The sequence below is a fragment of the Micromys minutus genome (assembly GCF_963924665.1).
Source record: "Micromys minutus genome assembly, chromosome: 4".
Classification (NCBI taxonomy): Eukaryota; Metazoa; Chordata; class Mammalia; order Rodentia; family Muridae; genus Micromys; species Micromys minutus.
Genome location: NC_137973.1, coordinates 24,210,323 through 24,232,598, shown reverse-complemented (window position 1 = coordinate 24,232,598; position 22,276 = coordinate 24,210,323). Strand labels below are relative to the sequence as shown.

General features: G+C 42.7%; 1 protein-coding gene and 1 pseudogene across 2 annotated transcripts in view; one reads left to right on the top strand and one right to left on the bottom strand.

Moving 5' to 3' along the window:
* The window catches only part of LOC308419637 (nucleophosmin-like), a 506,796-nt pseudogene extending 500,681 nt beyond the window's left edge, over positions 1-6,115 (top strand). The window contains exon 2 of the transcript in view: positions 6,000-6,115. The product of the transcript in view is annotated as a nucleophosmin-like (transcript). The remainder of the gene's footprint in view (positions 1-5,999) is intronic.
* Positions 6,116-8,793: 2,678 nt separating this feature from the next.
* Positions 8,794-19,500, bottom strand: CD5L (CD5 molecule like). Its single transcript, XM_080916481.1, has 6 exons — positions 19,411-19,500; positions 16,626-16,661; positions 12,827-13,150; positions 11,130-11,465; positions 10,253-10,573; positions 8,794-8,874 (listed from the first exon to the last, which is right to left on the bottom strand). Exons 1-6 carry the CDS (start codon positions 19,436-19,438, stop codon positions 8,867-8,869), a joined length of 1,053 nt encoding a protein of 350 aa, XP_080772607.1. The 5' UTR covers positions 19,439-19,500; the 3' UTR covers positions 8,794-8,866.
* Between the last annotated feature and the right edge of the window lie 2,776 nt (positions 19,501-22,276).

The following is a 22,276-nucleotide window of genomic DNA, read 5'->3' as shown; positions in this document are numbered from 1 at the left end:
CAATAAATGAACACGAGCCACTTTTTTAAAGAGTCGTAGGAAATAATAAAACGGGAGAGGTTTGAAATAAAATGGAGGATTTGAGTATGCACCAGAGAGCCTCTGTGAACTGAAAAATACTCACCATCCTCATTTCCTCCCCTTACCCCAGCCGGTGGTAAGCAACTCCTGCCATTGTTTTCTTTAGCATCTGTGTCTTCCTTTCTCTGTCACCCAAAACCTGTATGTGATTCTCATTATAGATTAAAGGGGAATAAACTATTTTCTTTCTCACGTTTCTTGAATCTTGAATCCTCTAAGATTAAGAATAACCAGGCAGGACAAAGGGACTGGAGAGATACAAAATCAACTAACCTGGGTCCATAGGGGTTCAATGAGACTAAACCACCAACCAAAGAGCATGCAGGGGCTGGATCTAGGCTTCCCACATATTTGTAGCAGATGTGCCACTTGGTGTTTATATGGGTCCCCTAACAACTGGAGCGGGGCTTCTCTGACTCTGTTGCCTGCTATTGGATCCCCTTCCCTAGTTGGACTGCCTGGCTGGACCTCAGTGGGAGACATGCTTAGTCTTGCTGAGACTAGATATCTCAGGGTGGGATGGTACCCAAGGAGGCTTCTCCAAGGAGAAGGGGAAGGGGGCAACAGGAGAGGGATTTGTAAGGGTAGGATTGGGAGGAGAAGAGGGAGGGGGTTGTGATTGGGATGTAATATAAATTAAAAAGTAAATTATGAAAAGAAAAAAAAAAGAGTAGCCAGGCAATCCGTGGCAGCTGAGTTGTTATAGAAGATTGAAAAGTCTAAGTTTGGATATAAAGTCCAAAGAGAAGAATCGGGAAAAGAAGTGAGTAGTGGTGAACATACTCAACTTTAGGAAAAAGAGACCAGCATTGACAAATATCCAGAGAAATTTCTGGACAGCAGATGGTTGAACAGGCAGCTGTGACTATGACTTGGGAAAGCCACATGAAGATGTCAGCCAAATTTAAGCTTTCAGGACCAATACAAAAGCTGCCACCCCTTGTAATATAGAGGTGGGGAATCCAGGAGTAAGGCCGGAGAGGCTTCTGCAACATTGTTTCACATCTTTTTACCTGTGTGTCCTGCTCCAGAGCCTGATTTCTTCACATTAAAATATCTTTCCAGCTGCTCCATAGATTTGAAGGTTCTTAAAACATTCTGTCCATGGCGATACAATTATCACAAACTAGGGTAAATTCATTGTAAGAGAAAGGAGACTTTTGGGCTCAGGATTCCCAGGACCAGGTTCACAGCACAAAGAAGACTTATTTGCTCCAAAGGGATAGAGAGCCAGAAATAAGAGATGAAGACAGGAGCTAGAGGACGAGGGAGATGGGGCAGGAGTGTTTATATTGGAGGGACAAAGGACTGCCCCTTGATCGAGAGGAGACAGATCTGAAACATTGGAAAATGGTGGTTTATACAGGTACATGGGGAACCCCTCTGTTAGGATGAATGTCTAATTTAAATTGGGCATGTTAATTAAGTGAGCCAAAGAAGTCTTTTGATTGCTAGACTTTAATACTTTGATAGCTGGACCTTGTAGTCAGCCCAAGGAAGAAAAGTGGCCAGATAAGGGAAGTCTTCGGGGACTAGCTTTAGGGATATAATGTGATGGCTTTTAGCAAGGCAGAGAAAATACAGAAGGGCAGAGCCTGCCAAACCCATGTTGTGACAGGCTGAGCTGGCCAGAGTCCCTTCAATAAGCTTACAGTGTAATGCTTGACAAAGGTAACCTGATATAAACACAGTCATAGTGATTGTTCAAGATTATTTGCATCAGCTCAGCATTGTGTGTGTATGTGTATATATGTATGTTATTAAACATGGGGTCACTATATACACCCTAGGGTCACAATCTGCACCCTGAGGTCCTGGGATTGCGGTTTGCACCCTGAAGTCAGAGTTTGCGCCCTGGGATTGTAATCTGCACACTGGAGTTGCTGTCTGTACCCTAGGGTCACAGTCTGCGCTCTGGGGTTGAAATACATCCTGGGATTACGGTCTGCACCTTGTGAATGAGGATTTCTGGAAAGAAGCCGATCCTGAAAATGCTGATTGACTGCCTAGACCTTCAGTGACTTGGAGAGGTTGGAATGTTCCAAATCCAGGGGCAAATTATTTGGGGCTTCTTAATCCCTCTTAATAACAATCTATTGATCACCTCTGTACATTGAACCAACCTCTTTTGTCACCATGATTTAAATCCTTTGGGGATGTACAAATAGACCCCCAGTTTTTACCAACTAAATAGCTAACAACTCTATCAGACTTCCTAGCTCTGCTATAACCCACCTATCTGATGTACTTGAAAGTGTGTTACTTATGACTTTCTTTGCTATAAAACGTTGATAAAATTGATACATTGTTGCAACATGGTATTTGGGGGGATCTGAATCTGTGTTCATGAGCCACAATTGCTCATATTCGCCCCAGAAAACTATCTCTTTATTCCTTTGAGGGAGGATCTCTTTCCTTCCTCACCAAGTCTATGAAGCCAGGTTCAGCCAGAGAGTCTCTATCTCATTGTCTCTTAGGGGCCTGGGAACAGGGGCTAGCTTTGGCACATTCCTACTTAGAAAATATTAGTCAGCTGTGGCCACTTACTCTCAGTAAGTCACATAAAACATTAAAACATCCATATAAAGCAAAAAGCAGAAAAATAATATTTTAATTCAATGTGGCCATATTGAAAGGGGATAAGAGAAACAGTGACCTCCCCAGTCATCTTTAAGGATTCAAAATGAAGCCAAAGTTTAAGTAGAGGGCAGGTGATGTGCACATCTATGAAGTTCTGGTCAAGGGGTGGTCCTGCTCACCACTGAACCATGCTTGTCTGGACTTTAGTCCATCCTGTAAGGTGGGCAGATACAGGTTAGAACTGTGTGGAACTGGTTTCCAAGTTCCCCATCTGACTGGTTCCAGACTTCAGCCGTTCACTTTCTTACTATGAATTCCTATAGGAGTTTCAGAGTCTTGGAGTCCAGTGTTTTACTTCTCCCAAGTTGGCTGTGCAGTGGTGTGTGTGTGTGTGTGTGTGTGTGTGTGTGTGTGTGTAAGAGAAAGGGGGAGGGGAAGGAGAAAGGGGAGAAGGAAAGGAAGAGGGAGAGAGATGCATTCTGTTACTTTAGATTAGATTAGTCTCTGTGATTTCATAAGAACTAAAACATAATATTTATTGTTTTTAAATGTATTCCTTTAGTTTAATATTTCTGAGATCCACCCTTGCCTTATAAACAAAATAGCTGTAAACACTCGTGTAACATGTATTTGAGTAAATTAACAACATAGCTTTGTGACCTTTGGTGTTCTTTAACATTTCTCCTAAATATTGTCTATTTCTCAATGTGTAGGTGGCTTATGTAGGTTGATGTCAAGGTGATACATGATTGGACAGTAGAAAGTGGAGTGGGGACAAAGTTTTGGTAAGGCGGGAGAGAAAGAGAAAACAGGAGATTCAAGAGGAGCAACATGGAGGAAGACGTAGATGTTTCTCCTGGCAAATCTCTATATGGCTAAAGGTTATCATGAATATTTTATAAGGAATAGAATTATACAGGATTATTTGACTTATCTAGGTGGGCAAATTATATCATACCAATTGGATCAGAGTATTTTGGTGTGTTCTTTGATGTGGCAACTTAATTGAGTTCAAAAGAGGGGTAGTGGTGGGATGCACAAAGCCCAACACGGAGTTGGGATGTGTGTAAGCAAGGCCAACACCCCACCAAGGGGAAGTGAGTGAAAACAACATGCTGGGGCAGGGCAGTCCTGGACCACCTGGATCAAAAGCAGCCAGGGCGGGCAGAGTGGATACAGTGGTAGAGAAAGAGACTGGACACCCATCTCCACACTGAAGCAACTCCCACGGAGTGAGACTGCGCTGGACTGGTAGCAGATTTACTTTTTAATATTTACTGCAACATATCGCAGAATAGTCAACTGATAATCTTTGCTGAGCCAGATTTGAATATTCTGTATAAAATAAACAGAAAGGGTGATGTGTAGATTGATATCAAGGTGATAAATGATTGGACAATAGAGAGTGGGGTGGGGACAAAATTTTTGTAAAGCGAGAAAGAGGAGGAAAGAGGAGAATCAACATGGAAGATGAAGATGACCCATCTCTGTCCAAGTGGCTCTGAGTAGCCATTGGTAGTTACATATACTTTCTAAGGGATGGATTTCTATAGGTCAATTTATCTTATCTAAGTGGGTGGTTTATATCTTTGTCAACTGTTTGTAAGCTTAGTGTGTGGCTGGATTGTGGATTGAGAATTAACATATAAATCTGATTGATAAATTTTTAAAAATTTAGTATCAAGATAGCTCTTTGTTTGATTCCCCAAAATAGTGTGTCCTTTAGTTGGCAACTAGAAATGCTTGTATGTTGTATTCTTTCCCAGAGAAATAATATTTTTGTTAAATATGTCCTTGGGTTTATATGACCTAAATTAAATATGTTCGTATTTGATTACATTGTAAACATCCAGGTGCTTTATAGATAAATACAATTAATTTTGTATATGGAAATCTGGCTAGTTGAAGGTTTTGTTTTTGTTTTGTTTTGTTTTTGGTAGAGTCCATCAAAATTTTTCCACTGGTCAAAGCTGTGAATTAAAACATTCTAATCTTTTCCAGTTTGATTTTTTTCCTGCCTCGTTGCACTAGCTAACAGTTCCAGTATGTAGAGAAAAATTGGGCTGGTCCATTTCAAGACAGTCTTTGGAAGAATAAGGCCCACAGGTCACAGATGAGCAGCCTGTATTTTCTTGTTGAAGGCTTCCTGACTATCCCTATGTAACTTAGAAGTTTACCTTATAGTTAAAAAGCAAGTTACAGACAGCCTTCATAGGCGACTGCATTTGTGCTCCTTGTATATTATGGAAAAAGAAGCAAAATTAAGTCTTCTCAAATAAATCTTACTTATTGTACTGGCTGGTTTTGTGTCAACATGACACAAGCTGGAGTTATCACAGAGAAAGGAGCCTCAGCTGAAGAAATGCCTCCATGAGATCCAGCTGTAAGACATTTTCTCAACTAGTGATGGTGGGGAGGGCCCAGCCCATTGTGGGTGGTGCCATTCCTGGGCTGGTAGACCTGGGTTCTATAAGAAAGCAAGCTGAGCAAGCCAGGGGAAGCAAGCCAGTAAGCAACATCCCTCCATGGCCTCTGCATCAGCTCCTGCCTCCTGACCTGCTTGAATTCTTGTCCTGACTTCCTTTGGTGGTAAACAGCAATGTGGAAGTGTAAGGGTAATAAGTTCTTTCCTCCCTAACTTGCTTTTTGGTCATGATGTTTGTACAGGAATAGAAACCCTGACTAGGACACCTACTGTTTCTCGAAGTAACTTTTGCTGTATGGTGTCTGTTTCATTTTTTCTTCTCCTGCACCCGTACACAGGGTGAACTCCTGCTTTCCCATTCAGCCTGCTCTCCTCTCTTCATATCTATTCAGTATAGGCTTGAAGTCTTAGCTAAAGGATAAGGATATGAAGGGGGACACAAATGGGAAGAAACCATTCCAAGTGTCTTTACTTAAAGATAGTAAGATTTTATATGCAAAAGAAAATACCAGGAAACTTACACAGCTAATAAATACTTTCAGTAAAGTGTCAGATACAAAATTAACACAGAAAAATCTTCTCACAGGCAAATGGCCACTTGACTGAGAAAGAAACCAGAGAAACAGTACCTTCCACAATACCTCAAAAACATATTCGGAGATAACTCTTACCAAGCAAGTGAAAGACTTGTATAATAAAAACCTGATGTCATTTGAGGAAGAAATTGAAGGACACACTGGGAGATGAAAAGCTCTCTCATTATCATGGATAAGTAAGGTTAACATAGTGAAATTGGCCATCCTACCATGAACAACTTACAGATTCAGTGCAATTGCCATAGATCTGACTCTTCACAAAAATTGAAAACTAATCAGTTGTCAGCTTCATGTGGACAAAAACAAAACTAGGATAGCTGAAACAACCTTGGATGATGATGATGATGATGATGATGATGATGATGATGATGATGATGATGATGCTAATGGAGATAATCATCATTCCAGATTTCAATGTATCACTACAGAGTAGTAATAAAAACAGCATGGTAGTCACATAAAAGCAGACATGATGATCAATGGGATTGAATCTGAAATTAAAAACTTAAGTCCACACACCTATAGGTATTTGATTTCTGCCTAAGAAGCCAAAAAATACACACTGGAGAAAAGAGAGCATCTCCCACGAACAGTGCCAGCCAAACTGAATGGGTGGCAGTAAAACAATGCAGATCACACACATTTCAACTCCAGTGGACCAAGGGCCTCAACATAAAACCAGATACCTGAATCTTATAGCTGGAAAAGTGTAGAACAGGCTTGAACTGATTGGCACAGGGGATGAGTTTCGGAACAGGTCACCTACAGCATAGGCACTCAGGTCAACAAATAATAGATGGAATCTTATGAAACTGAAGAACTTTTATATGGTAAAAGACACTGTCATTCAGGCAAAGCTGCAGGCTACAGGATGGGGAAATTCTTCACCGATTAGATATCCAAAAGAGGCTTAGTATTTGAAATGTATACAGAAGTAAAAACACTGGACATAAAAAAACCAAACAACTTAGTTAAAAATGAGACAAGTGGAGGGGGAGGGGGAAGAAAGAGGGGAAAGGGGATAACATTTGAAATGTAAATACAGAGAGTATCTAATTTAAAAAAAATGTGGAACAGGACCAAGCAGAAAGTTCTCAAAGGATAAAACACAAATGGCTGAGAAGCACTTAAAGAAATGGTCACCACCTTCAACCATCAGGTAAATGCAAATAAGAACTGCTTTGAGATTTCACCTGACAACAGTCAGAATGACCAAGATCAATAAAACAAATGACAGCTCATACTGGTGAGGACAAGGGGAAAAGAAAACACTCACCTATTGCTGGTGGGAGTGCAAACTTGTACAGCCACTAGGACAATCTTTGTGGTGGTTCCTCAGAAAGTTGTGGGATACACCTGTCTCAAGATCCAGCTACACTATTCTTGGGCATATACCCAAAAGACTCTCTACACTCTGCTAGAGAGATACTTAATCACCACACTCATTGCTGCTTTACTCAAAATAGCCAGAAGTTATTAACAGTGTAAATGTTAATGTCTAAGGAAACTGTGGTACAAATAAACAATGAAATATAATTCAGCTGTTAAGAAAGAAATTATAAAATTAGCAAAAAATGGATGAAGCTAGAAGAGTCATCCTGTGTTAGGTAACCCATTCCCCCACCCAAAGCAAATATTATATGTGAATGTTAGCTTTTAAGCATTCAGTAAACAAACCAGGGCACTCATGGTCAACTCTTTAGAGTGGTATTCTGTTATAGCTGGTCCCCATTCTATCTTATCTGTGAATTTGGCTGTATAAATGTAATGACAATTTCTGCATTGCTCACAACTAGCTTATCTAATCAGTCTCAGAAAATGTGGGTGAATTATCATTTTATTAATTTGAAATGAGTAAACTAGTTGGGTTTCTTTTGGTTGGAAGTACTAAAACCAATGCCAGACAACTAAGTTTTCAAATTACTATGATTACACAGCAGTTTGTTACATGAAGTCAGGAATGCCATTAGATCCTAAGTTCTGGACCTTGGTGTGCCTCAGACATGTTACTGTCTATGCATGTGTATCTCCATGGAAGGGTTCCTTCTGATCTTCCAGTCTCTGTCCAATATGAGAAATGTCTTTTCCCAGATCCAGAATATCTTGTAAAAATCCACTTACCTGGACTAAACAATCTACTTTGTGTCACAATCTCTAGTCCCTAGAAAGTGCTAACTAACTCTTAGGGACAGCTTGAGCTACCCACAGAGCCTAGGAGGGCAGGACTGAACTGTTTAGAGTTTGGAAAGATCTTTCCATGGGTATGAGATGTGGGTATAAAAATGCTACTGACGTTTAGGCATCAATCTAAGAAAATAAAATCAACATACCAAGAAATACCTGAACATTTATGTTTATTGTAGCATAATTTACACACAATAGCTATGATATGCAAGCAACCCATCTACATGGTAGGTGGTCAAGCTGTGGACAAAATGTCCCCTTCCAAAGGCACATTCCAGCAACCTTCTTCCTCCAACTAGGAAACTTCCTTCCCAACTCCTGAAGTTTCTAATATCTCCAAATTTACCAGTGATTAATCCACACATAAAGGCGGAGAGATCAAGCCATGTGATGCAGTTAGATCCCTAAGGCCCCACCGCAGAATACTGTTGCATTAGACACCAAACTTTAAACATGGAGGTTTGGGGTAGACATCTAGAACTCTACAGGTAACATTTGAGGGCTGCATGAAACCACCCTGCTACTTTCTCTGAGAGAAAGGAAAGTAGTGAGGTGTTATTGTTATGATCACTTCACTGTTACAAAGTTTAAGGAATATTGAAACGTATTTTCTCCCCCACCTCCAAAATACTGTTTACCCACATTCCCTCTCAAGCATTCCTCCAGTTGTCAAATCCTCAGTGTTGTTCACAGACGGACTGTGCCTTAGTCATGGCCACAGCTGGCACTCTGGCAGGCCGAAGAGTTGCAGGTAGGCTGGGGACGGGCAGTAACATTGGGGAACATCACCAAGGAGTAAACAGTGATCACAGAGCAACTGGAAACGTCATGAGCAGAGGACCCCAGCAGCTCACATCTAGAAGCGATTGTGGGGGCATGTAACCCTGGATCAAGATGTGAGCACAATGTTCTGACTCCTGACAGGCTGAGGGAGAGGTGGCTAAAGCCCACCACTGAGAGAATCAGGGCCCACTGGACAAGCAGGGATTCAGCTCACGCATCAAAGCTCTGTAAAGAGAAGAGGAAAATGCAGTGAGGGTGCAGTTTAAACCTCGTGAAAGGTTAGTTCTACTCAAGCTAAGCTGGCCAAAGGGGCAGATCAAGGGCCAGCATAGGAAAGAGCTGAGCGCATGTGTAACTCTTTCCACAGTGATGAGAGACAGATCAAAAGCTGGAGCTATACTCCAAAGGTACAACAGCAATGTCCCCTGTGAGTCACAAACAACGCAGGTCACCATCTGCATTGACAGACAACTGATGTCAGCATCCTTAGGATGCCAAAATGCATGGTTGTAGCAAAAGTCTCCCATACACTGTACACAACTGAAGCACACCCTTCTATAGGCTTTAAATCATCTCTAAATTGCTTATGACACCGAATGCAATACAACTGCTGTGTAAAGCATTAAGGGAATGCTGTGTGTTCAGCACAGGTGTAGCTTTGCTTTTCAGATCCTTCTGAATCCATAGAGGGAGAACACAGGGGGAAAGATGGTTGCCTCTATTCACGTATTATCCTTACACACCTGTAAAAACCTTTGAGGTCAATGGGACAAGAGTCTTTTGGTCTGAATTTCAGAGATTTTTGGAGAGTACGTGCTTCAATGTGGCTAGATGTATTGTTTTCTGGGTGTTAACTGTTCCCCCACCTTTTTTGTTAAAATCAGTTCTCAGCTCACTTTGGAATTAGTTGTTTAAAGCAAGCAACTCTGCACAGCCATCTCCCTGTCCTAATTCCACAGCTGGGCCACAACCCTACAACTAGAACCAGGGGTAACAGTTGAACAATCTCCTCTTACGCTGGACTTCCTCCTTTGCTCCTGGGAGGAGACCAGTGGTTCAGGACTGGCATCCTGTACTCGTTGGCAAGATGCTCTGAGATTCTTAAGAGCTCCGCGCCCCAACACACTCTAGAAATAAGGTTTAGGAAGTAGCAGCAGAGTGGGGTCACGTGCCTTCTACAGTTAGCTCAAATTTAGGGCTTGAAGGTCAGCGACACCTCCGAGAACTAATCTGAGACTTAAAGCAAAGACCGATCCATCTAGTTCTACTATTTGATTTAAAAGTCGTTTTCATGGTTTCAAAACCTCTACATGAACTGACTTTTCTCATGTTTACTGTAAGGACATTCATCTTCCTGTTCTCATGTTCAATGACTGTATTATAAAGAAAAAATATCCTTGCCCATTACTAATCTCTCCCCAGACCCAGAGAAACACAAAACTACTGCCAGGACCCTGGGTCCTGACCCTTGAGGTTTGTACAGAGCGGGTGACGACTCCGGCTCTGGGGCCCAGGAGGAAGTACCGCGGCCGGCAGTGTGCTGCTGCCTTTCTTCCTACTTCGTTCCTTGGAAGTGCAACCTTGGCAGGTCAGTAGGCTGTACCTGAGCAAGTCACTCCCACATCTTCCTTGTGGGTACAGTCGTGGTACCCCCACAGCCTATGTCGGCAGAGCTCCAGAGACTTTTCCTTCCCTGAGCAATTGACGTCATCCAGCCAGATGCGGCCCGTCCCAGGCCCGTAGCTTTTTCGGTTTTTCGGGGATGGAAAGAGAGAATTCCCACAGCCCAGTTGCTTGCAGACCACTTGGTCCTCCTTTTTTCCCCAGTTGTCATCACAGACGGAGCCCCAGGAACCCTTGTGCAGCACCTCCAACCTCCCAGAGCAGGGGGTGTCTCCTCCCACCAGCCTCAGCTCAAAGGGATCTGCAGGTTGCAGGAGGAAGGTGTGAGTGAGAGTTGAAAGGAAAAGAGGAAAAACAAATAAGATTATGTACATGGTCACCAGAACTCTGCCAGCACATTTGAAATTCTCTATGTGTTTTGGTGACGGCTGCTCCTTCCCCAAGACTTCATCCCTTTTCAACACCCGTGGCTAGGTCTGTTTTTCTAACTAGAATGCTTTTGATTTATTCCTTAAATATAATATCTACATATATATTATTTATAAATATATTATTTGTAGATATATAATGAATTTCTAGTGGTTACTAAAGGCTGAAGAATTCAGAAGTTATATCCTACTTACAACATTCTGTATCACAGTTCATAGTATGACTGTACAATGCACAATTTTTAAGTGTTTCCCTCTGCAAAGGGGGTTATTCTTAAGAGAATTAGCAATCAGTAAAAACATATATAAATGTGCGATGGCCTTTCAGTGCATGAGTGGTCCTTTGTAAGTGTTGTTTGCCTGGCTTTCTATTTAACTGCACTAATGAATAAACCGACTTTCCCAATGCAGGTCATTATTGTCTATTACCTTCACATTCTATCCATGTGTCCTCCCTGTGGGTGCAGTTGCTCTCCAAAGGACTACGAGGGCAGTCCTGGAGGTTTGCTTCTTGTCCAGAACATGCCATCTTGCTCATCCAGATGGGTCCTTTGCCCTGAGTAATCCCGTTGCAGCCTTTGTGGGTCAGCAGTGCCCGCCCACATCCCAGCTTCCGGCATACCACTTTTGAAGCCTGTAGGTTCCAGCCTGCTTTACACACCGTGCTCCACTGGGCCTGGTGGAGCACCTCCAATCGCCCCTGGCAACGCCCCAGGCCCTCCACTAGCCGCACATTCTCTGGAATGAAGACGTCACTGTCTGGGTCTGGAAAGAAAGGAAGAGAGGAGCAGAGTCGTCTCCACGTCAGAATACGTCTTTTCGGGAAAGGGGGTGTGATTATACATGGCTTGGTTCTTGGTGTTGGTTACGAGGCTGGTGGAGCTGTAGTACCACTTAGCACCAGCTGGTAAGAGAGGGACATGGTGGTTTCCCAGTTCCCACGTGAACCACGCTTACTTCTGTAGCATTTTAGTTTTCCTTTTCGTTTTGTCTTGTCTGTTTGTTTGTTTGTTTGAGATGGGGTTCTTCTGTGCCCTGGCTGACCTGGAACTCATTCTGTAGGCCAGCCTGGCCTTGAACTCACAGATATCGGCCTGCCTCTACTTCCCAAGTGCTGGGACTAACAGTGTGTGTGCACCACCACTGCCTGGGGCAGTTTAGTGTTTCAAATTATTTCCATATTCAACTTCTAATTGCTCCTCACAAGAGACAGTTAAAAGCACTACAAATTAATATAAAATACATATTATATGCAATTTATATAATAGATTATATTAATCCATATGTTTTATATATATGCAATTATATTATATACTATATAGTTTAGTGTTGAAAAAGCACCAAATATTAATAAACACACATATTGACTGAAATATCAAAAATATATTTTGGCTCTATGTTGCCATAAATCAAGTATCCCTTACTAATGTTCCCAAATCTTGACTTTTCTAAAAATTAGAAAACTTTAACACTGGGAGAGCTCATCTTTTCTGTAACAATAAATCCTGCAGGGACATAAAAGAAGGGGATGGAGGCAGCCCTGCAGTTAAGTCATAGCCTTTAGAGAAAGCACACACACAACCTTAAGTCATAGGAAGCTAATTATGTAGAACAATAGGAAACACTGTCTGTGTGTCTGTCTATCTGTATGACTGCATTGATTGCATATTTATATGCTTTTGTCCATCTGTCTGTGAGGTTGCTTTGACTTCCCACAAATGTCTTTCCCCTCTCCAGTTAAGCTGATAGACAACTTGAGAACTAAAATGTTCACGAAAGCACTTATTGAACTTCATGAGCTCTCCTGTAACCCCATCTCAGCTGCACACAGACACACTGAACAAGTGTTCAGTGGCTGACAGATCTGTGCAAATTTGTCTGCATGTCCATGAATAGGGGAAATTGGATCTCATATGTACCTGGAAAGTAAGGAAGGAGCAATAGGGTAGGAATCATAACTGTTATTATATCCAAGTCTTGCAATCAATAATAATGTGTAACTTGTAAAGGATGGTGTTGCTGCCGTTCATCGTAGTACCGTGTGAGCATCCACGCCAGGAACCAAAGACTAGCAAAATGGCCACCTGGGGGATAGGATAGATGGTCCTTGAGCCTCCCATACTTACTCTCACACTGTGCCCCAGCATCTTCTGCATGTGGGCAATCAAAAACGTCGTCATTTAGCGTACACTGAGCCAATGTGCTTTCCGTCCCACTGCATTCAACCCCTTGGATAAGAACTTCTTGCTCTTTTGGTGCTGGTGGCTGATATGATGCACCGCGTGGGGTTTTGTTGGCTGCTCCACAATTCAGCTCCCGGCACACCACAGCCACATCCTTCAGGTCCCAGCCGTCGTCACACACAGTCCCCCACTGGCCATTGTGTTCCACCTCCACGCGCCCTTCACAGCGGTGGGCACCTCCCACTAGCCGCACTTTGGGTGGAGACTCTGTAAAGGGATGAGATATTAGGTGGAGGCCTTGGAGAAGCAGAAGAGTGTGGGGGAGTATATGCAGTCAGTTTGGGGCCCTTATACCTTTGACAGACAGCATGGGGAGCTGGAATCAGAATAGGAGACACAAAGAAACTTCTGGAAGTGTTTATGCTCTTAATTGTACGCTACCAAGAGCTGCTATTTCAGGACACATAGATACTGATATCCTTTTCAGATTGACAATTGGGACAAAGAAGACTTGGCAGAGATTTTTTGACCCTCTAGTGGTCAGAATGAGAGGACCAATACATATCTACTCACAATTTCATGGATAAGAAAAACTCTCCCCTGAGAAGTAATAGCTCGCCGTGGGCCTCAGATGGGACTGTATACGGATGCTGTTTGCACAGTTTTTTTTCCATAAGTTTCTCTTGTGGTAGCCAGACTGAGGTAGTAGTGATACACGATTTGAGGTTAACAGATGAGCTCTCTTCTCTTTACTTGTGTCTCTTCTCATCTTTCCCCCTTGCCTGCTATCTTCCCCTTTCCCTTTTACTTCCTCCTCTTTCTCCTCATTCTCCTCTTCTTCCTCTCCCTCCCCTTCCTCCTCTCCCACTTTTCTCTCTTCTTTTTCCTCTTCCTTCTTTTCCTCCTCTCCCACCTCTCCTTCCTCTCCCACCTGTCCCTCCTCTCCCCTTCTTCCTTTTCCTATCCCTCCTATCCCTCCTCCCCCCCTCTTCCTCCTTCTATCTCTCCTCTCCCTCCTCTTCCTCCTCTTCCCCTCTTCCTCCTCCTGTCCCTCCTGTCTTTCCCTCTCTTGCTGTTTCCCACAACATTGTCCCTCTCCAAAAACCAAGCTCAGAAGAGATCTAGCAGGAGAACAGTCAGAGATTCAGGTCCTGATGAAGAGGATAGAAGGATGGAATAAAAGTAGAGGCGGGAGAAATCCTGGAATTTAAAAGTTTAAGTAGAGTTAAGAGCGTAGAGACAGAAGAAGGAAGGCGTGAGGTAGGTTAAGCAAAACCAAAGATATATGAAGCACCATCATGGAAACCCACTACTTTGTAGGCTAATTGAAAAGACAACTTTTTAGAAAGAAGGATGCGTCTGAACACAGGTACCCTGTATGGATAAATAATGCTTTACTCTAGAGGACATACAAATCTTAGTGTCCAGTCTGAGACACGTCCTTGTGAGCCAATGGATGGGAAGCTCCCAGAGGCTCCTAAACAACAGGATATTGTCACTGCTCTTGGCCATTGACCATAATAAGTAAGACCATATTGCTGAAGTCACACCAGACTCTGGTTGCCGAATATAGAAAAATTAAGCTGGAACTGACCTGAAGAGTCCCTCCCTGATAGCTTTCCTAGTGTCAAAAGGTACAACGTGGGCTCCGGGAGGGAGAAAAGCCATTAGTAGTGTACTAGTCGTGAACCTTGCCTGCTACAAGCTGACTTGTCAGGCAAAATATGCCAATTGGTGCAATAGCGGTAGGAAAATTATGGGGATAATCAACTGCTTCCCAATAGAATTTGAGGCTTGCTCTAAGAGGGAACTCTTGCCTGGTCCTATAAGCCTTATCAAAAGTCCGTGACCAGGGAGACCATAGGCCACAGGGAGGGAGAGACACTTATTATATTGTCTTACTAAATGGACATGTTGTCAAATTGCCTTCTAAATACTTGTGTGTGTGCACATTTATTAGTGCATTCTTCAAGTTCAGACAGATAATCTTCTCTCTGCAGTAGACGCCGGTCATGGCTGCTGATCACTGGATAAGGTATCTTTATCTGCACCTCACAGAACATGGTGGAAGAAGGGGAAGAAAGAGGCTAAGAGCTGGAGTTGTGCTGTGAAATGCTCTTCTGAACACCATGAAGCAGCCTCACTAACTGCAGCAACGGTCAGTGGATCTACACAGGATCAAGGCGACAAAATCAGCTGACGGACCAATAAGTGGCACTAATTGAGCTCAGTGCGTTTTGCTGCTGTTAATGCTTTGAATTTTGTTCATCGCTTGGTTTGCTTTTATTTTAAGAAGTCATGAAAGAGGAAGTGGGACATATTGAGGGCACCTGGGGAAGTGGGAGGTTAGGTTTTGAGAATAAATATTATTACGATATTATTAAGATGGTATTATTCCACATTCATAGTTTTATATATGGAATTGTCAAAAATAAGTGAAGAATGCTTTATTTAAAAATTTTCTTTTAAAAAAAAAAACCTTAGAAAGTTCCCATTGTTGAACATCTGAATGTCAAGTTTATGTATCAGGGCACATAAATCATGAGAGTTATGTAGAGGTAACCTTTAGGCCATGGGAGCTAAGATTAGAGTCTAGGCATTATTTTGCAGAACAGGAAAAAGCTGCTATTAGGCTCATTCGGATTGTAAAGTTCTTGTTTTGATACATTTTTATTTATTTATGAGGTAGAATATTGGAGTAGTTTCCAGAAAAGATGACATAACCCAAGAGCGCAGTGCAGCGAGGGTAAGTGAAGACGTGACTTAGAAATAACTGAGTTTAGGAACTTCAAGCTCAAGGAAGGAGACACAGAGGGCACCTGCCTTTCTTACTCGGCTTTATTAGTAGAAGGCTTGAAAGTAGGGTGTGTGTATGTGTGTGTGTGTGTGTGTGTGTGTGTGTGTGTGTGTGCGCGCGCGTGTGTGTGTGTTCATGCATGTTAGGGGAGACTGCAAAGAGAGCAGGTAGTACCTGCATTGGCAACAACCGTACAGGCTAAGAAAAAAACCAAAGTGAGCTCAGCATCTGGCTGCACCTATGTGGCAGAGAATCGCACTATTAACACCCCTATACATCAAGTTGCACTTACGTGGCAGAAGATCTCACTGTAAAATGTGTGGTGCTATCTCTGGTCAAACCCTTAGCATCCACGAAAACAGGGCATGAGGAGAGAGTGTAAAAAAACCTGAAACCATAGTCTGTGGTTCCTCGTCTTCTCCTCCCCTCTGCCCTTCTTCCTCCTTTCTGCTCACTCTCACCACAGTACAGGCTCCGTGAGGAGGCAGCCAGTGGGGGCTGAGCCCCAGTCTTCTCTTTGCCATTTAGGCCACATGCTGTACAGAAGAAGCATGTCTACTTCGAGGGTACATAAGGGGCTGGAAAAAACCATGAATGGGGAACCTGGAAAGACAAAAGGAATCTTCTCTGGGCACGTCCACCAAGGGGCCTGATGTGAGAACCTATCCCATTTGGATGTTGGATGAACTTCTAGGGCCACAGAAAAATCTCTAGCAGAAAAACCACCCTGAGTGCAGCTGGATTCTGGAGGTGAAAATCCATCCACACAAGGCTGGTGGATTGGCATAGACTCTGGGGAGGGAGGTTGCTTGCCTGAATTGGACCTTTACACAGCCAAGGGAGCTACAGACTTTCTTCAGTTCTAAGCCTAGAGTCCTAAGCCTCTTGAGAACTCAACAAATAGGCAAACAAAGCAAAAACAAATACAAAAAAAATATTCCTTACCTGAGAAACACAATCCAACAAAAATAGTCAAGACAGCTGAGAAAAGAAAAAGAAAGATCATAGTTCATTATGTCTTGTTCAAATTACCCATGTGTCCTTGCCAATTTTTTTTTTACTGGATATTTTCTTTACTAACATTTCAAATGTTATCCCCTTTCCCAGTTTCCCCTCCGGAATCCCCCTATCCCATCCTCCCCTCCCCTTGACTCTGTGAGAGTGCTCCCCAACCTACCCACCTACTCCCTTCTACTTTCCCACCCTGGCATTCCCCTACACTGGAGCATCAAGCGTTCACAGGACCAAGGACCTCTCCTACTGATGCCCATTAAGGCCATCCTCTGCTACATTGGTGGCTGTAGTCATGGGTCGCTCCATGTGTATTCTTTGATTGGTGGCTTAGTCTCTGGGAGCTCTGGGGTCTCTGGTTGGTTGATAATGTTGTTCTTCCTATGAGGTTGCTAACCCCTCAGTGGAAAACACATAGCTTCAAGCGCGTTCCTTCTCCTGGCACTCCTGGTCCTCAAAGGATACGTTGGGAACCAGAGCGGCCAATTCTAGCAAACTGACTGACTTAGTTGTCCATTGCACGTTACTGCAGCTCCACTCCAGGCACAGGTCCATGTAATGTCTACCACTGTCATTTACGCCGATCAACTGTAGCTGCCTGGAGTGGGAGAGTGGTGATGTAGCCTTTCAGTTCACAGAAAACATAACCGGAGACCACGGGACAGTCATCGGTGGGCAAGGCAGAGCGGCATGATCTGTTCTGGTCACTGGCACGGCGCTTAAATGGGAGTAGGCAAACCCTGTTGTGTAGAGCCAATAGTAAAGGTGTTTGATGTTGTAGGCTGTGTGCTTAGTTACTCTCAGCCCTGCCCCTGAGATACGAGAGGAGCCAAGTATATGCAGACGAATGAGCACTGCCAGGTTCCCAGAATCCTTTCTTTCTCCACATCATTTTAAATTTCAGGTGACTTTTGTGCACTTGTGAAGTGATATTTGGATTTTGAATTTCCTCCACCATTTAACAGTGTAAAAAGTCACTCACTGCTTGTAAACTGTGGGCCATTGACAATTTAGATCAACAGACCAGGAAGAACAATTTAGTTCAAAATTTTAGCATATTCCAACCTGGCATATTGGAACATGGGACTTTTTGTTTCCTCTACACAGTCTGTATAATTGTACTCTCTGTCACCTTCTTCACACTGTGAAGCCCTGTAGTCCTCAGCTGCTTCAGAAGCCAAGGATTTTTAATTGTGTAATTTACCCACCACATATGCTATAGGATTGTCCCAGTAGAGTAGATATCTTTGGACCAGTCTAGAATTCTTCAAACAGCTCCAAATAGCTCAAGGACTAATCCTGAAATACTTCTTTCTAGAACTAGCTTTCAAGAGCCTCTTAATCTCAACAGTGAGGCCACTCTCAGACTGAGGCTTTGTATATTACAACTTTCTAACACTCTGCTCTGTATATGCATTGCATAACCCTCCACACAGGACACAGAAGCCCTGGATGAAAAGGGGTTGTGACAAGCTGACACACAGGCTCAGAAATGACACAGTAAGCAAATGGCTTGAAGCCTCTCAACATGATTGACTAGAGGGATGAGTGCAGTTGGCACAGACCTGAAGGACTTTCTGGAGGAGGTGAGACTTCAGGTGAGACCTTGAAGGGTCAAACATAATCCACAAGAGGCAAGACTAGCTGTTGGTTTCTTCGTGGGGGCAGAGATGTTTAAGATATGGTCAAGACCCTTCATCAGACATATATGTCTGAAGCTGGAAGAACAGTGTGGGCTTTGGTAATGCCCTAGGTAATCAAGAGACTAAAAGTGGATGTGACTTATTAGGGAAGCATATCAGTAGATACCATTAGATATCACATATTAATCACATTATTAAACGGCTTCTAGAAGGGCATGAACTTGTAATTCTAGTACTGGATAGACAGACTAGGGATACTCCCCAATGCTCACTGGTAAACCAGCCTAGACTGAATGGCCAACTCGGGCCAAAAAACCAGTCTCAAAATTAGGATGACCAGCTACCCAAGTGTTTCCTCTGTTACACACACAAACACACAGACAGTATACAAATTCCTCTTAAAAAAAAACTTCTGGGGGACTTTTAACATCATCTTTACTTTAGAGAGCAAAATCTCAGTACAGTATGGTAAGCTACACACTCAGTTAAGAGCCATGGCTAAAATACCCATTTCTTTGCCATCCAAAACTGCAGATTGTCCAATATCTAGACTGACCTTGGGAAAATTAGAGAACCCTGTGAATCATTTTTTTAGAAGACACTAGATTAATAATAGACTAATGGGACATGGTTATTTTGCAACTCTGCTTTCTTTTTAATACTTTTTAAAAGATGAGTAAAGGAGGGGGCAGAGTCTTTTTACCAGAAAGAAAATATTCTCAGTGGGTAGGTGTGAGCCTGGCAGATCCTCTGACAGATGCCCTTTCTCTCCTTCTTCTACCTCACATCTACCCAATATCCATCACTGTCTTTTTAATTGGACATGTATTTCAAAGGAAATGCATGTAAAATTTGTGCAAATATAGGGAAATAGCAAAAATCCAGCAGTCAAGGCAGACTTAAAATATGTATTTAGGGGCTTTCTAAGGTTCAGAACAAGTTACTATATATAGAAAGCTGTTTTTGAAAGATGCCTGAATCAAGATCAAAGAATATCCTTCAGGTAAAGTCTCCAGAAAGCCCTGGACACTTGCCTCCTCTGTGACAGGGTTAGTCACAGAAGCAGAGACACTCACCCAGCATCAGGTTGAACGGTAGGTCCATGGCTTAGGCAGCTGAAGAAGGTGTGGTAGACAGGCTGTAGGCCTCAGGAAGCAGTGTTCAGTTGAACGATAGGATAAGGAAAAAAGACAGGTCCTGTGTGCAGCAGACACTTTATCACATGAACTAAAGCCAATAGGCCCAGGGGGTGGGACTGACAGAGCCAGATGTGCTGAGTTCAGTATGTCTAGAGGAAGGAAGGTGACTGAGTGGCCAAGATCCTGAAAGTAGAGGGAGGTTGTTCTTGTCGTGACTTCATCGTACCAGAAGTCCAGCTCAACCTGTCTCTGCTTTATTCTCTTCTCTCTGTAAATGAGAAAACAGCCTTCCCAAGGGAAGGTAGGTACCCCAGTATGGTCCTGTTTCATTCAAAGCCTAGACCATATTTAGCCTCAATGATAATCTGTGAGGCAGACTTGACTTCCAAATGTAAGCCAGAATTGTGGCATCTCTGTTGGTAGGGATGGCTTTCCTACTTTCAACCAGCTTCCTGAGTGCTGAGCAAAAGGTATAACACATAGGCTGCTCTTCTGGGGTTTTCTGGTTGTACCCATCTTAGGAACTTAGATAGCCACAAGTCCCTATGATGATGGACAGACATCTGTTGCTGAACTCAGATGTTCTTCAAGTCTAAATTATGATGAAAACATTCGTCAGGATCCCCATCCCTCTGTTGTCCTTCATTATTAAGCACACCTGCCCTTCAAGAGCTAATTTAGTGGGACACGAAGTTCCACACACGGACACAGCCCTCACTCTTTCCAGCAAAGTAAACGTTTCCTGAGAATGGCATGGCTTAGATCACTTAGCATGAGACTTGGTTCGCTGCAGGGTTTATTCTTAGTTCTGTATTTCTTTGCTTACTTATTTTAAATATAATAAAAGAAGATAATAGTGTCAGTCAGTTCAGAATGAGAGGATTACACATGATTCAGGGTTTCCTTTGGATGGGGAGTTTATTAAAAAGAGAAGACTTTGAGGCCACGAAAGGGCCTTGAAGTGGAAGGCAGAATGTTAGAAACAATCATATGGAGACCTAAACATGATGGGACCTTATGAGGAAGGAGAGGTTTTCCTTTAAAACTTGGAGAAAAGTCCCATTATGAGTGAGATTTTCTGGGGGTGGGTTGAAACACTGACAGGGCAAATATCGTTTCACAACAGAATTCTACCATTGCTCTTATAATCAACTTCTTCCTTCCTTTTTCTTTCTTCCTTCCTTCCTTTCTTCCTTTCTTCCTTCCTTCCTTCCTCCCTTCCTTCCTTCTTCCTTTCTTTTTTCTTTCGTTTTCCTTCCTTTCTTCTTTCTTTTTTCCTTCATTCCTTCTTTCTCTCTTTCTTTTTTCTTCCTTTCTTCTTTCTTTTTTCCTTCCTTCTTTCTCTCTCTCTCTATTTCTTTTTTCCTTCCTTGCTTGCTTCCTTCCTTCCTTCGTTTTTTTCTTCTTTTTCTTTCAAATGGCCCCTTATGATTCTGTGCTGTTATGACTCATGCTTTTTATTTAATTTTTTAATAAACGGGGGTATGGGCATGTGTATATGAATGTATTTTGCCTACAGAAGCCAGAGATCTCTCTGGATGTGGTTACAGATAGATGTGGTTCTGGGGATCAAACTCAAATTCTCTGGAAGAGCAATATGTGCTGCTCAGCCACTGTGTGGGCTGGAAAGATGGGTCAGCAGTTAGAAGCATTGACTGCTCTTCCAGAGAATGCAAGTTCAAATCTTTCTTAATTCCTATGCCTTAATGATCTCTGAAGGATGAGCTTTGGGATATACTATAAATGTCACATTTGGAGCAGATAATGAAAGAAAGTATGTCTTTCATTATCTGTATGCTGATTAGTTGTGGATCTCTATTAATTGGCATCTACTGTAAAACAAAGCTCTGATGGAGGTTGAGAGATTCACTGATCAACTAGTACAAAGAACTCAGGAAGCAGTTTTTACTACCTTCATGGTGCTGGCTGACTTTTATGTCAACTTGACACAGGCTGGAGTAATTTTAGAAGAGGTAACCTTGGTACTGAAAACATCCCTACCAGGTCGGCCTGCAGTCAAGCCAGTGGTGCATTTTCTTGACTGATGCTTGAGATGAATGGACACAGTTCATAGTGGGTGTTGCCAGGTCCTGGATGGTAAAAGAAAGTGGTCTGAGAAAGAGATAAAGAGCCAGCCAGTAAGCAGCACCTGACCTCTGCATAAGCCCCTGGCTCTAGGTTCCTGCCCCGTTTGAGTTTCTGCCCTAACTTCCCTCAGTGATGCACTGTAACGTGGAGCTGTGAGCAAAAAGAAACCCCTGTCTCCCTGGGTTGCTTTTGGTTGTAGTGTTTTACCACAGCAATAGAAGCCCACTTTCTGGAGTAATGCTATTAGGTTCTCTCCTAGGACCTACATAACCATGGGTTATATTGGCTTAATTAAAGGTACCAGGCATGTGCTCTGCCTTGTAGAACAGGATGTAAATCCAGCCAGAAGTGCCTGGCTGTGCCCATAAGGGTCATGGCATCATTGTACTAGCCAGAACACCATTCTGGGCTCATTGTTATAGCTTGCTGAGCCCACTGCTGTGTAAGGCTATTGATGGCTTTGCTCCCCAGTAATGTGTATGAAAACATCTAGCACTATGACACCTACCTAGTAGGAATAATGCTTGATTTCTGTGTTGTGTATATACTCATATACTATCTTCAGCAGCAAGGTCTTCTCATTAAGCTCCAGAAAGTAACCAAGACTAACAGTAATAGTCTATAATGTTTGAGAAAGAGCTCATTGGCTAAGATACCTGTGACTGAGGACATTGTTATTATTATTATTATTATTATTATTATTATTATTATTATT

Excerpts from the sequence above, each read along its gene's own strand:
- CD5L (XM_080916481.1), bottom strand. The coding sequence starts at position 19,438 with ATGGACCTACCGTTCAACCTGATGCTGG. Across the intron at positions 16,662-19,410 it reads ACCGTTCAACCTGATGCTGG|CTGTCTTGACTATTTTTGTT; the intron begins GTGAGTGTCTCT and ends TTCTTTTCTCAG. Across the intron at positions 13,151-16,625 it reads TGTTGGATTGTGTTTCTCAG|AGTCTCCACCCAAAGTGCGG; the intron begins GTAAGGAATATT and ends ATCCCTTTACAG.